We start from the raw sequence: 15849 nt of genomic DNA on the forward strand, positions 1-15849 counted from the left end.
CACATTTCATTGTAAGCACAGATACTAAACATTAGGGCTTTATTGGGGATACAGCTTGTGAACTTTTCATGGTTCAAGCATTTTTTTTCTTTGCCTCTTTTTCAGTCAATTTCAGTCAAATAGAGTGAATAGCCTATATAAGATCATGTGTTACAAATTGGAGGCTGATGTTTTTGAGACATAGGCATTTACCATACAGGGAAATTCAAAAGAAAAAACTATTAGTTGCATTGTGATAAATTAATCTTGTCTTTTTTGAGTTTGAAAATGTCCTTGTAAATCCCCAGCTTTACAGAAGTGCAATAGGCAAGCAAACTTCATTGTTGGAATACCCCTCTCACCAAATTTTACTGGATTCCTGTTTTGCTCTATCTTGAGGATAGAGCCTACATTATTCAAAGATAGGCTATAATGAAAACAAATCACTATTAGCCTACATCTACAATAAGAGCCCTCTACCCTCAGTTTTTACACATTCAAAGTAAATTCAACAGTCTTTCTTACACCCTGACAATCTTCAGGACTCCGGAGCATGGACGCAAGAAATAGGAGCCTGACCCCGATTGGTAACCACCCCTCCCGCGCCAAAAGACACAAGAGAGCTCGCGCTTGGTTAAACTTCAACGTCATCCCTGTTTTGCATAACCACCAGTCTCGCGCTTTTGATTGGACCGCTCGCGGGATTTTAATCTGCATTTTCTTTTATGACCACCACCACCCATGCCACCACCACCACGCTTCTCCTTTCAATCTGCTGCCGGACTGCTCTGTCACTAACTCCCCCCGCCTGGGTCCATCCTTCATGAAGGGAAGCAGCCTGCCGACGCTCAAACGTGGAGGGAAGGACAAGGAAAGAGACGCTACGCCGCTGACTGCGCGGCTCCATTGTTAGTCCCGTGTAATTTACGTCTCTACCGACATATTTAGTGCATAAATGCATGTAAGCCCATAGCTGGATCCGAAAGGAAGGGACTGTTTGTTTCTCCAGGAGTCTCCAAGAACAGAGTCGGCGGTCGATAGGTAAGGAGAAATAACGTTGTAGCGTTTCAAGCGCGAGCGCAATTATTTAAGTTAACGCTGCATCACCTCCTCGTTTCTTTGTATTATTTGAACAGTTTAGCAACTCAAATATGAATGTGTTGCCTAAGGAAGCCCCTCGCCCCCTTTGGTGTGTCTTTTTAATGGACCAAATGTTACTTGTTTTGAAGCCAGAATGTGACGTGGAATGCAGTTCGCGGCTGTATATTATCGTGATGGATGTGTAACGTTCACGTTAGCATGGGTCGGAACGGTCGGTGCTTTTGATACGAGATTTTCTCCCAAAAAGCCATTTACTTAGGTGTACTTTGGAATGAGACAGAGCTGGCACTGTCATGGTTGTACCATGATGGATTTTATTGACTGGCTTTCTTGTGCTTCTCTGCCCTAGAAGCTCACGCCGCTATTGTTCTGTGAGGCTAAATTGGGCCTTTTGCTAAACCTGGAATTCAGCGTGTTTGTTCCCATCAAATGGTATTATTAAAGCTTCACTTGAGGCTTGGGGGTTAACGAAAACAACAACAACAACACACACCCAGAAAGAAGGGCTCCAAAAGTGAGGTCATGGGACCACCTACAGCTCGATAACATAGGCACAGTTTAAACATCTTAGAACATATTAGACACTGGTGGAGATGGGGAATAAAATGTCTATAAAAAGTAGCTTACCACATTTTGAGATTTCAATAAAACCCTGCAACCAAAAATGAAATCTCCTTTGTGCTTTCTGTTAGGCTCATGTCTGATAAGAAAGTCATTTTGAACCTTTTTGATTTCCTGCCTGCTGACACCCAGGTCTTTCAATACACTCTCAGTTGTGTCTTACCATAGCCATCATCATCTCTGTTGTCATATTTGCATCGTGCACATGGAGTGATCTCATTCTTGGCTTGGCACAGTGACATGAGGAAGAAGGAGGAGTACAGAGCGCCCAGAGGCAGGCTATCAGACGGCATCGTCTGCAGGTCTCTGCGATAGAGGGATGCTGCGTTTTTTTGGCTCAGAGTCCAACATTACATAATCGTTGTGTTTTTTTTTTGCTGTGTGGTGGGCAGGATGAGGGCGTGGGAGCAGTGACTCTCTTCCCTGGCTTTAAAGAGGTATTTGACATCCAGATACTCACTTACTGGGGAGAGTGCGCCGTCTTCTGAAAACGCTGGTCTGACTGCTTTGAGGTTGCAGGAGTCGACACCTGAGTGTGAAACCAAGTGTGAATTACACGTGCATGGTCTTTATCTCTCCCCTTCACGCCTTTCCTGTCTTTCTGGTGAACTCCCAAGAGCTCACTGCAGGGTCACTGTCGATACTGGTGTCAATTTTTGACCCCACTATCCTACACTCCAGTGGAAATTGGTCAATAGCTTAATGGTGCATTGAGTTGAGCTTTGTTCAATAAAACACTATATTTATCAGTTATTTATTTTGCACTTTGGTGCTCATCAGTTACTGGTGCCAGTCAGGTTCCACATCTACTACTGTTGAAATTAGCTTTACTTATTGTTTGGAACCCCACAGGCAACATTTTAAGAACAACCAAATCCTTTTCTTTCTCTTCTGAAGTTGTTTTTAAACCCATTATGTGGAATATGGCATGGACAAATCTTACTTTTGGCCCCCCCAAAAAAGCAATTAACAAAGTATGCAGTATGTTATTCTGCATTTGACTACATATGTTTGGTGTCAGTTGGATCCCACAGAGGTCTAACTTCCTGTCAGACCTCTTGTGGTCCAACAGGAAGTGAATCCACAGCTTCTAAACAGAGTATTTAAGTTTAGGGAAGCATCTTAGTCCATCTTAAAGGAACAGTTAGTTTTGGTGTCTTTATGGCTATTATTGTTATTATTATTATTATTATTATTATTATTATTATTATTATTATTATTATTATTATTATTATTATTATTTCCCGATGAGGTCCTGCCTCTGTGATAGACCCACATCCTTTGCCATATCCACCTTGGGACATCTGGGTTTTTCTATCCTGCAAAGCCACTTCCACTGTCCACACCTCTGTTTCCCTTTCCTCTTCCTAGAGGCCAATACAGACCAGAAGAGGAGCTCAAATTAGTACACTTCACTGCATCCTATGACCATGAGCAGGCCAATAGGATTCATAAGGTAGTAAAAATGTGGAAACTGCAAGCCAAGTGTAAAAAGAGTTTTCATAATCTAAAATCTCCACAAATGTATAACTACTGCTCCCCCCTCCCCCCTTTGCGGACACAGACTATTTTGTAATTCACTGTTGATGTTTAAAATAAAATGACCAATGTTATTGAAAGCAGAGTCATATTGGTCTTGTTATATGATCCAATCCGTGTCTCAAAAAATCCAAACCGTGAGTTTTTTGTTCCGTTGCACCCCTACTAATGGAGTGAACGCAGTTCATTATCAATACATTTCAAGATTTTTAACGGTTTGCTCTATAAAATCTCAGAAAATCATGAAAAATTTGTTTTACATTCAGTTTCTGAAAACTCAAGTTGAGAGATTTTGTTTGTCAACTGAATCTGGTTGGGTTTTGGTCATAGGATTAAGAGGACCGTTAAATATTCCTACTTGGGACGGGTAAATGTTCAGCAGTTTTGTTATTGGAAAAACTTCAGTGACGATCGCCTAACTGATTCAGCTGTAGGTTGGCTTAGTAGTGCTGAATTAAAAAAAATCTGTAAAGGGCTTTCATTTGTACCACCCACAACATTGGCCCTTTTCAACCTGTCTCTTGTCTGAAAACTGACTCCAAAATCTGCTTGGACGTCAGCTGCACTTACCGTCTGCTACCAGGATCGGTCTCTGTCCCACACCCATGGAAATTCAATCCCAACTCACCACTGCTTGACTGAATCTGTTTCGGATGACATTCAGGGTTAATAAACTATATTATTTGATCATTCAGCCTTCAGATTTGTTTATCTCCCGTGTTGATCTTGGCTGTTCAGCTGTGGGGCATGGGACGGTGTGGTGCTGTAACTCTCCTAACTGTGGTTTGGAGCCTGGCACTCTCCTGCCCATTGGGATAGAGTGGTGAACGCTGGCGCTGCATTTTGAGGCACTCAGTCTGTCTGGAACTGTGGACCTAGGCTCAGTGCACTGTAATTATTGAAAGAGTAATTCAGCACTTTCGTCTGTTTGTTAGTTCACTTTGGGAGCCTTGAATGCCATCCGATAGACATATGTTTTCTGTCTCCTGTGTTTTTACACTGATGCATCTTGCAGCATTGTAAAGTGCCCCTATATTTGCATGTGATAAGAGAAGGTACAATAGATAAAGTTGCACATGTCTGGTGGCGCTTGTGATGTAGTGGTTAGACCATCCCCCTACAGGCTCAGTCCTCAGTGCAGCAAACGCGGTTGGTTCTCTGCATGTCCTCCCCTCTTTGCCTCTTTTCAACTCTCTCTCAAAATATGTCTAATAAAAGCGAAAAACGCCAAAATATAATCTTTTTTTGTGCAATTACTCGAGCTCTTCGACCCCAAAAATCTTCTTATCTTATTTTTTATACAAGCTCCTGGTGAGGTTCAAGGCTTGGTCTATGCATGAACACATTTATATACTCCCTAAGGGAAGGGATGAGTGTGGGCAAAATATAGGCAGATGAGGTTGTACACTTTACGTTGCTGCCCTGCTAATTGCTACTGGGTCGACAACCTAGCAAGTGAGTCCTTAGGTTTGTTGTTATAGTGCATGGCAGTTGTTTAAATAAATATTATTTGGGGGAATTCTCAATGCAGCTGCTTTCTACAAAGTCAGTAATCATCCTTATCTTTTTTTGGTGACCTTGTCATCTAGATGTTGAATCAAAAGTACTACTGGTGTCATGGTTATCCAATCAGAACAGCTTTGCTCACAGTCGCCAATGTCCTTTTTTTTTATTTTATTTTTGCTTGGTTTACTGCTACGTCAATAGTGCATGCAAGTTGATAGTGAACTTTTAGAACGTCCTCTGCTGGACCCATAGTCAAACTTCTTAACAGTCTGTTGAGTTTTTAAAAACTGAAGATTGAAATTATACAAATTGTACAAGGGCCAACCCAGTAGATAATGGGAACATGTGTGTGACTCAACTAGATTAGATTTCAGATTTGATGATGATGAATAGGCCCCAAACCGCTTGTGTCGACAACTCAACACTGTCTGTAGACTGTCTGTTACTCTCACTCTACTGTAGCAATACTGAATAGTTTAATCTATTTTGTTTATGGATCCAAGGCTATCTGAGATTAATCAAGGTGCACAGTATATATTTGTGTTGAGCACGCTGGGTAGGCCTATATCCTGTTATCCTTTGCTGGGGATGCGCAAGTCAATTAGGGGCTCAGTAATTGGTTTGTGTGTATTTCACAGCATTTAGGGGTGTAACTGTGGGTATGGGTGACTGTCAGTGAGGCAGGCAGGCAGGCGAGATGTGGGATCACGGTCCATCTGGCCTCAGCTCACCCTGCCCAGTGAGAGGCATGGTAACTGATCTGGCCCTCAGGCTCTCCAGCATTGTACTGTATTGACTATATGCCTGACTGTCTATAGCCAGTTTGCTGGTGATACTGTTGGCTGGCTTTTAATATTGCAGCTCTGGATTCTCTACAGCCTATCAACCTTGACAGAATTGTGTACGGTAGTTAGATTTTTATTTTTTGTCTTTAATGTGTTGAATTCATATAACTGAACATTTTACACTTGACACCAAAATGATAAAGTGATGTGAATAAGAGGTACTGTCGCAGTTTTTCTCATGCCTGGCTGCACACAGTCTTCTCCAGCCCCCTCCTTCTACTTTTATTAGTTAGTTGCCTGTGGAAAGCAACAGGAAATATAAAAATAGGGAAGAAGATAATAACGTACAAAGGTCCTTGGCTGGAAGCAAGTATGAATTTTATACTGCACTATGCCTGGTCTAAATCTATTTTATAGCCTTGGTACTGCCACTGACACAACAGGACTACAGCAGCAAACAAGTTATCTAATATAAAAGTGATGCTTAACGTGTGACTTCCAGTCCCTTGAGCAAGTTCATTAAGGTTATCTCTGCATTCAGTGTGTCCATGTGATATGCATGATGTTCTGCATGAAAGAGGCGCCATCCATCCTTCCCTCTTTCACCCTGAAGCCTATTCGATATCCCTGGGTTCTTTTTTTGGGTGAAGTTACCCGCGCCAGCTGCTCCTCCTCCATCCCGTTGCACAAGTTAATCCACTCCAAACCCACCCCCACTCCCCGCAGCACCACGCCTGAGGGGGTTACTTTATGCACAGTGCAGACAATAGGGCTTGTTTGCCCACCCTCCCCCTGTTGTACCCTAATGTTATATCACTTATGTGCAGAAACACTTAAGACTATCATGGTTGTTGTATTGGTGCCAGATCTGATTACATGCACACGGATACATGCCCTCACTCATCCCTCCCTGCTTGATGATACCACCCTCCTCCTGACTTTAATCACTCCACTGTTGGCCTGTCCTGGTTGGCAGCAGAGCTTGGCCGCTTCTTTTTGAAATCCTTGCCAGGTTCTGAACAGACTGATACCCATGTCCCTGCAGCCTTTTAGACCATTCCCGCTGCCAGTAGCCGCTAGTCCACCTCATTTAGTTTGCCACTCCTTTAAAGGCAAACAGGCTTAGTCCGTTTCACTTGTAGTCACATTTAACCACCTGCTTCTAATGGCCCTTTCATTGAGTGGTTTACAGTCACTTAGCACATGTTAGTGTCCCGTATGGAATTGATGAGAATAAGCTGCATGCGTAATGGAAAGCCCAACCCCCCCCCCCTCCTAATAAGGTGGATGGATTGCCATTCATCTTCTTGATAGTTTTCTGCAAGGAGCCTCTGTCCTTCTCAACCACACACCCACACACATGCATGAATGTGAAAATAGCAAAATACTGATATTGCTGTGAAATGTATTTTACTGTCTGACAAATGGGTTTCCTGTTGCAAAGTACCCCAGCATGTATAAAAAGCAGTCCCACCCAGCCATAACCCTTCCCTTCCCACATGGGAATTCTTTAAGGGGGAGGGGAAATGTTAAGCAGTGCTGTGTCTTTGGGTGATGTTTTCATGTTCTCAGATCGCATAAATGTTTCATCCACCATACAGGATGTTGATTATAAAAGTGGGAAAGCGATAATTCATTTTGGGGTGCTTCCTTTTCTTTGGCATAATGCGGCCTTAACATACCACTACAAATTCACTTCCAGCAACGGAAAACATATTATATAGTTGTGAGATTTGCTGGTTTGATTTTAATTTCTTTATATTGTGACTCATGTTGTGTCCAGTCAGTGGTTATTCATAAACGGACATTATACTTTTTTCATTTTCATTCCTTTTAGTTGGACAGATCTGTGCTTAAGATCCACCTGTGATATTGCTTTTAGATTTTGCCTATTTACTGTCACTATGGATCATGCACATAAGCAAGATAAATGTTTTAAAGTGATTTGTTTTAAAATACAAAGTTCTATTGATATCCTAACAAAGAAGCACTGCCTGTAGTAGCACACAAGCATGTGTTCCTGTTGTTTTGCTTCAGGGAGACATTTGGTGAGAAAGAATGCTTGTTTTTACTTCCTCCATCCTCACAATGTCCCACAAGGAATGGGGCAGTTTTGCTTTCGGTGTGTTTTTTTCTTCTTGCCTGAGGAATAAATATAGTGATTAATGGGTTGTGTTCATCTACAAGTTACTCCATGTCTCATTGATATCCAGTCTAAACTGCTGAATATTCTTTGAGTAATTACACCTCTGTCAAACAGCATGTTCTATTGCCTATGGTTTAAAAGTTTCCATGACCTATACAGTAGAGTCTAGACAACACCAGAACATTTCTATAGATACAAGGAAGGAATTCACATTTTGACTTTGTCTGTGCTCGGAACAGCCAGCAGTACACTACACTGTGTGTTAAGTCAATAAACCAATTGCTGTGTTGTATGGTAACTTCTAGTAGATGGCAGGCTATATTGAACTTCATTGACTTGATGTTTATTGGTTGTTCCTAACCTGGTGCAAGCTGTCACTATCATTTTAAGATCAGATCATGTAAGACCACTTTGCTGTGGAGAAGACCGTTAATTTACACACAGTGGCAGGGCCAGAGTGCTGTCTGAGTAAAATCAGTTCAACAAGATCATTGTTGGTCTAACTCTGGTGGAGAAGCCTGTTAAACGTGATGGCCAAGCTGCATCTCTGGCTTTATTAATATGTGACAATGTTGTTGCTGCCTTATTTGGTTATCATGGCAGTGCATTCTTGTTCATGTTTTCTGCTTTTAATAATGCATTCCTGTCTGTAGCCTGCCTTCTTTAACGTTCATAAGCTTGCACCACATTGTACAACACAAGCCTGGCTTCATTATTAATCGGAACTCAAGAAGTGAGTTTAAGCCACATCACAAAGTCATCCTTTGTCAAAGGAGAAATACGATAGAAATGTTGATATGTCCCCCTATCTTGGTTTTGTTCGTGAAATACCCTCTGTGTGTGTGTGTGTGTGTGTGTCATAGTGAGATATAGCTGGTTTACCCTTGTAGTAGTGGTGATGATAGCAGTAGACAGGGTTGGAAGTGTATGTGTGCAGTTTCAGGACTGAGGCTTGAGCTTCAGCTTGGGAAAACACCTTAATTTCCCAAACGTATAAAAATATTATAACAAACCACTAACCATGAGGGTCAAGTTCACCAGGCAAGCTTTAGTTTATTTTTATTGTTTAAAGGTGCGGTTCGAGTCAGAATGTAGAGATGTATTGAATGTGCCTGTGGAATTGAAAGAATGCAGGAAGTGGAGACCCACTAAATCCCAGTTTCCCTTCTTTTCTGTCTGCATGTCCTAAATTTGTGAGACATTTTTACATCATACACACTTTCATCCTACACACTCTTTGTTCATTGGCAATCTCCTTAAACACTGCTCCATTTGATGAATGTACAAACAGAGCACACACATTCATCGGACCTCCCTATGACCCTTTCGGTCCTCCGCGGTCACACACTTGCATACTAACACACACACACACCCGCACATAAACACAGCCAGCTGTCATTGTGTAGACTGAGGAGTCTTGAGGAAGACAGCAGAGCTGGAATGTGGATGGGTCGGATGTGCTCTTGATACCGCTGCTGATTTAGGCATGCATTTCTACCATTAATCATCGAAGAGCAGATGCAGCATTGACATGAGTCTTAAAGTAGAAACTCATCATCAGTAAATGGACTCAATGTAACCAACAAGGGGCCGCAATCTGAAATCTGCCCTTTTCTAATGAATCGGACATGATATTGTTCAAGAACCAGTATCAAAGCCAATGTAAGTGTATTGATAATAAAATAGAAATAACGATACCCAGCCCTACTTATGTAAAAAAATTGTGAAATCAAATCAAATCAAATCCAAAAGTGATGTCTTTATATAGCTGGTTTTGTCTGACCAACACCTGAAATCCCAAAGATATTCAGTTTACTACTTTCTTCTGAAAAATAAAAGCTGTAAGGTTCTTAAAGCTCACCCGGAGTTTAGATGCCCAATCAATGTGTAACACACCTAATGTGCATTGCCTCTTTACTGTTTTTACAATTTCAGCCTTGTGACAGCAGCAGTCTAGGGCAAACCTACGGATGACAATAAGCCCTAGCATCAGTATTAACTGCCTCTTCCATCCCCCTCCACCAGCACCTCCAGCAGTCTACACTATGCATTACATTCCAAACCCCTGCCATGCTCACTGCTAATTCCCTCTCTACTTGTATTAGACACGGTATTAAAAGTGACCCATTTTGTCAGACACCACTTCCAATGTCTGGGCGTGTATAGTTGGAGACTTAGACATGGGCCGTGACAGATGTAATTAAACTGCCTCAAGACAGAGGTCAAGAGTAAGATTTAATGACACACAAGGCCATATTTCTTTATTAGAATTGGAATGTAAATACCACTGAGGCCACTGAGTTCTTTCTCCGTCTAGACTCTAGACAGACTCCCTCTAAACATCTTAAAGTGAAAAGGCTGAATATATATACCAGTGTTTCCCCCAGCGCTTTATAGCTAAGGCGGCCGCCTTAGCAACGCCAGCCTCCCGCCTTGACTACCAACCGACCCCAAAAAAAAATAATTTTTTTTTTAATTATTTATTTATTTATTTATTTTGTGCTGCACAATCAATGTACTAGCAAGCGCGATGTGCGTGTTGTGCATGGTCATAACTGCGCGAAAGGCCGCGATTTGCGGTAAAAAGCATGTTTCTCCAAGCGTTTCTCTATCAGCTGCTCTGTGTCTGCGGCGCGACCACGGCATGCACGCGGGAGAGTTAAACGAGCAGAAGCAAACCGAGATTTAACTGGTGGCGATAATAAACGCAGTGCAGTTCTATGGGGATATTTAGCTGAACAGAAAGAAGTGCTCTGCAAAGCTAGAATAGTGAGACTCCACATCACTGTGGCAACACAACCTATCAGCGCAGAGAAAAGTTTGAAGAAGGCATGAGAGTGATGGCCCAGGCAAGTTTCAGTAATGCCTCATTTCCACCGAGTAGAGCGGGTCGGATCGGAGCGGCTCAGAGCGGGACAGCTCACTTTTAAGAATCTCAGTGTTGTTTCCACCGCCGACCCTACCCTTACTGGTAGGGCGGGGTTTAGGCTGGACTGCGATAGCCGCCGCCAGATTGTGGGTCAAACTATCGGGCTGTGGAACAACTGTGGTCAAGCCAGCAGTCTCTTGTTTTTGCTTGGTCAAACCAGCCGCTTCTTTATTTATTCCCCCGTGTTGTGAGCACAGAGACGGCTCGATGCAACTGATAAGAGACGGTGAGCGAACAGCGCTGGCTGCGGCAGCTACGTGACATCGTAGCAGTGGGACACAGTGTAGCCAACTGATTCATTTAATGACGAGGAAAAACACCACACAATAAACAGTGCCGCGCTCACATTGTCACCAAAACTCCCTTCACTCTAGCCGAGGTGACTACAAACGGCGGAAATGATTCAAACCAGCCGCTTCTTTATTTATTCCCCCCGTGTTGTTGTGAGCGTGTATTTACTACTATCTATGGCGTAAACACACAGAGACGGCTCGGCGCAACTCACAGAGACAGTGAGCGAACAGTGCTGGCTGCGGCAGCTACGTGACTATGGGACACAGTGTAACCAACTGATTAATTTATTGACGAGGAAAAACACCACACAATAAACAGAGCTGTGCTCACATTTTCGCCAAAACACAAGACTATCTTCACTCTTGCCGAGATGACTACACATGGCGGAAATTATTCTTTCGACCAATCAAATGACGGCTCCGCCGTTTCGGCACCCTTTCAGGCGGCTAGTACCCCTACGGAGGAGTACTGAGATCGGGAGCGGCTCAGAGCGGTTAGGTGCGCTTAAACCGTACCCTACCCAACTTTTGGCAAGTGAAAAGCCAAACTACCCGGACCGAACCGCTCCGACCCGCTCTACTCGGTGGAAATGAGGCATAAGTGTTTACAGAAGTGCCAAACTAGGCCTACTGTCTTTGAAATGCATTAAGTCATTTTAAGGGGAAAACACATTGTATTTATTATTTAAAGTTATTTTTAAAACAGCATGCTAGTGTAGGCCAAGAAGATTTATTTTCTGAATTTTCAATGCTGCTTTATTTTTATGTTTTAAATTGGGAAATACATGTTCCAAAACGACCTCTGTATTTAAAAATAAATCAAGCAAGTAGGCTTAAAATAACCATTAATCGCACAACAGCCCCCATCCAAAAAGGAACTTTAAAAAGTTGTATTTGCACTTTGATGTGCATACAGATGTTAAATGTATGGTCCATTATTTATATTTAGTGTGTCTGTATAGTATTGCACCAAAACAGTAGAAGTTTTCTTTAATTGTGCTTTGTACTGTCTGTACGTTTACACATAATTTGTACCTGCACATAGCAAACAAAATTGCCAACTGTAAGGTCAGTGTCTGTTTTATTTTTGTATTCAAATAAACAGTTGTTTATTTCTTTACGGCGCATTGGCATCTTTGAGCAAAATACCCCTAAAATGTTTGCCGCGGCGCTTTGCACCGCGCCTCCCCCAACACGGGGCAGTGACCACCTTGACTAAGACATTTTCTGGGGGAAACACTGTCACTCTTCTTCCACTTGGACTAAACATGTATTTCAGCCTTTGGGCCTTTGTTTTGATCATCACAATACTTTGAACAAATTTGTATTTGTCACCAGGGGTATAGAGTGAACCAAGAGGCATGCTGCGTCCTGAATATGGTTTAAAATCTTCAGTGAAATAGCAATTGTTGTGCAAATTTGAGTGACAATAGAAAACAATAGAGGTTTTCTTGTATTTCATCAAAATGCATGAGGCTGTTGGTCTTGACCAGGCAGTCTATTTACAAATTGCTGCCAGTACTGTCGTGCAGGTATTTCTCTAAACAATCTAAAGCTCTGACTCAATATGTTTCAGTTACGTGTCAACAGCTTGAGGAATTACAAAAAGGATGTCTAGTATTGGTGTCAAGTGTGTTTAAATGTTTAAACAAGCGCTATAGCTGCAGAGCAGCTCACTGTAATTTAGTAAAACATCACTTATCTTAACGTGCGTGCGTGTGTGGATGGGATTTTAATAATCCATTCACTTACCCTGTGCTGCGTCACATAGTGACTGTGCTGGTTAGAAATTATGCATTTACCTGCCCAGAAGGGTGTCACTCACCACACGAGGAATTTGATTCATTCTGCTAAATCCTAGACTAGTGAAACTGTGCTATACTCGTCTCAGAGCCAGTCAAGCTCCCTGTCTTTCTGTTTTTGATACCGCCCTTTCCCGTCTGAACAAACTAGGTCGATCAAGATTCAAATTTAGACTACTGGTTAGAAGCCAACTTTAACTCATTCTCAAGATGTTGAACATCAGTGGTGTGAAATCTTGATTTATTTTTATTTTAGATTTTGCTTTTATAGTTCCCAATTTGCTATGACATCCAATCGTTCCCATTAACACGAATAGGCCGATGGCAATGGATTTGATTTGTGCAACACTGTCCCAAAGGCTTTGCACATTAGCTAATTGATGCTCATTTAAGCCTTGATATTTATTAAAGGAGAATCCAGGTTACTGCTCGTCTTTCTTTCTGTGTGAAATTTGTTACCAGAGAGCCCAGAGTAGAACCAGAAAAACAAGAGAAGACGGGAGGTGTGAACACTCTTTAAAGGCAACCACTGAGTCAATCTGTGTGACTTTTCCAAGGCTGAACCAAAGGGTAGTAGGACTTTATTATGCCATACAAGAGATCAGGTGGTTTCAGTGGGTTTGTTCAGGCATGGGTGTTTTTGTGAAATATGCATTTGTCTTTAGATTGTGATACACAACAAGTAAGGCATAGAGGGACCTTTTTTTAACCTTAACATGTTCGGATCTATTCACAACAATATCATCATTTTATCTAAGATATTGACGAGCACAAGCTCTAACAAGAACAAGCTGTTGCTGCTGCTTCTCCAAAAGAGTTGATTCAAAAATGTATTTTGGACATTAGTCAGTTGGAGATAGATGCTTTATCCTCCCTGAAGGCAAACATTTGTAGTCCATGATTATTATTTTACACTTTAGTTTAGTCTGTGGAAAATCTTGCTCATTGGAACGTTTTTCCAAGATGTTATATTATCCGTCTTAATGGCTTGCATTTCATACACTATCTATGCCTTTGACCTTCTTATTAGTTTGCACTGGAGGGCTGAGTCTGCTCTCTTTCTGAACTGCTGTCATGGTTTGTTCATTCTTCTGACTGAACCAGCCTTTCTTTTGTAGTAATTTGGACGTGTCAACATCTGTTTCTCTACTACTCATTTTGTTCCTTCAACTCTTTATAAATCTATTTTCATAGGTCTTCTTTGCTATTGTATATCAATTATTATTTTTTCAATCGTTGTCTTTGTTTCATTTCTTGCACTGCTCGTTATATACAGATATTCTGCTGGCTACACCATCTGAGGAGCAGTTTACTGGAAGGACATCTACAACGTATTTGCAGTGGGAGGAGGGAAGGGTGTGACCAAGGAGTGAACAAGTGGCAAAGTAGGAAAAAGGAGAGGCATTATCGGGAGGGGTTGGGGAGAAGCTACTGTGCTCGGAGGGGCAAACAAGTAGGGAGAGTGGGAAAGGGATGATGGGGGGGGGGGGGGGGGGGTAAACCCATAACGGATCCGGGAAGAGAGAGAATTTGAATGATGTTAATGAGTTCTAAGGCCTATATGTGACTACTCGCACACAATCCTCCACATCTCACCCCTCCACTTCCTTTTCTCCAGTTCTTCACCAGAGTGTATTACACTCCACAATCGTTTCAAGTTTTTCCAGTAGTGCGGTCAATTAAGGAATATATTCCAGCACACAAATTTTATTAAGAATGACATGACGATTACCATATGCATCTGCTCGATAAAGAGGAAGACAGTGGCCCACAAATGGGGCTGTTTGGTGCTGGTTTTCCACCTCCTCCCTCCTTCTCCTTGTCCTCTGTGAGCTGTGTGTCATGTCAGGAGATTGTGAATACTCTTGGCTGTCACAGTTCCAAACCACAGCTTTTTTTCCCCTTTCAGCTTCATGATTCTGGAACCATGTGGAGCCCAGTCCCCATTTCTGCCCCATAAAAGCTGCAGTTAAAATATCCCTGGTTTCTTTTATTGTGGTATTTTAATGGTGATCCCTAAGTTTTATTTTGGTGCCACAAGCATTGTGATGCATTATCATGGTAATTCTGTTAAATGTAACAATACACTGTGGGTGAGAGTGACTGGTTTAGAGAAGATGTTTTTGCATCTCCCATGTCTCACTTCCTCTTTTCCAGATTCCCCCTAGATTCTTTGGAGGGCCCCTTACCATACATGGCATTTCCTTTGGCAGACAGGGATATGTTTACCATGTGATCTCCAGAGTTCAATATGGTTAAATTCTGCATTTTGTTTAAGAGGTGTGCAGTAAAAATACATTCTATAACATCCCTGTGATCTTTGTTTTGTTGTTCTTCTACAGATCATTGAAGTGTGAGACGAACTGGCCATTAAAGACGAGAGCGACTGGACCTTGTAAACAACAGCAGCAACGTCGGCGTCTACACTATTAGGAGGAGGGAATGAAACCGGATGGGGTTACCATGGAACCCACGGAACCTACTGAGACCGCAGCAGTACCTGAGGCCTCCCCATCGCAGGACAACATAGCAGAGCAAGCCCCGTCGCAACCAGAGGAAGCTGCGAACGATGCAGCTCCGGCGGCTGCTCCAAAGGCCAAGGGCAAGCCAGTGACGGCAGACCCTAAAGTCAATCCAAAAGCTGCTGCAAGTAAAACACAGCCCGCAGCTAAATCAGCGGGGGCTTCTGGAGCCAACTCACGGCCAGGTGCTGCCTCTCACCGCACAATGAATGACGTAAAATCAACTCATAATGTGTCTGTAGCTCCAGTCAGGAAAACAGCAACAACTACAGCCAAAGCATCAGCTGCGGGAGCTGTACCTAAAAGACCATTGGGTGTAGCAGCAGGTTCCTACACGGTCAAGAACCAAACAAGAGTACCTGATAGGAAGCCAGTTGGAACGGCCAGGACTACCTCTGTTGCTGCTGCCACAGTAACAAATGGTACCAAACCGACAACAGCAAACTGCAATCCTAAGAGACCCGTGGCTGAGACTGTTAGAACCAAAACCTCATGTAAGTCTGAATGAGAAGTATTATTCAGTTGTATTAGTGTCACTCATTATGTGTTGTGCCTGACAATATTTCATTTCTGCCGTCTTAAACAGCCTGAATTCTATGCAGTCTCATTTTCATGTTCTTTCATTT

The 15849-nt window shown here is 42.4% G+C and overlaps 1 protein-coding gene across 1 annotated transcript in view; it reads left to right on the plus strand.

Moving 5' to 3' along the window:
* Positions 1 to 777: 777 nt before the first annotated feature.
* The window catches only part of prr36a (proline rich 36a), a gene marked incomplete at its 3' end in the record, with an annotated part of 35038 nt that continues 19966 nt past the window's right edge, over positions 778 to 15849 (plus strand). The window contains exons 1-2 of the mRNA XM_080028819.1: positions 778 to 1020; positions 15044 to 15717. Of these exons, the coding sequence (XP_079884945.1) occupies positions 15144 to 15717 (574 nt within the window). The 5' untranslated portion in view covers positions 778 to 1020; positions 15044 to 15143. The remainder of the gene's footprint in view (positions 1021 to 15043; positions 15718 to 15849) is intronic.

Source organism: Ammodytes marinus (genome assembly GCF_949987685.1).
Source record: "Ammodytes marinus genome assembly, chromosome: 6".
Taxonomy (NCBI): Eukaryota; Metazoa; Chordata; class Actinopteri; order Uranoscopiformes; family Ammodytidae; genus Ammodytes; species Ammodytes marinus.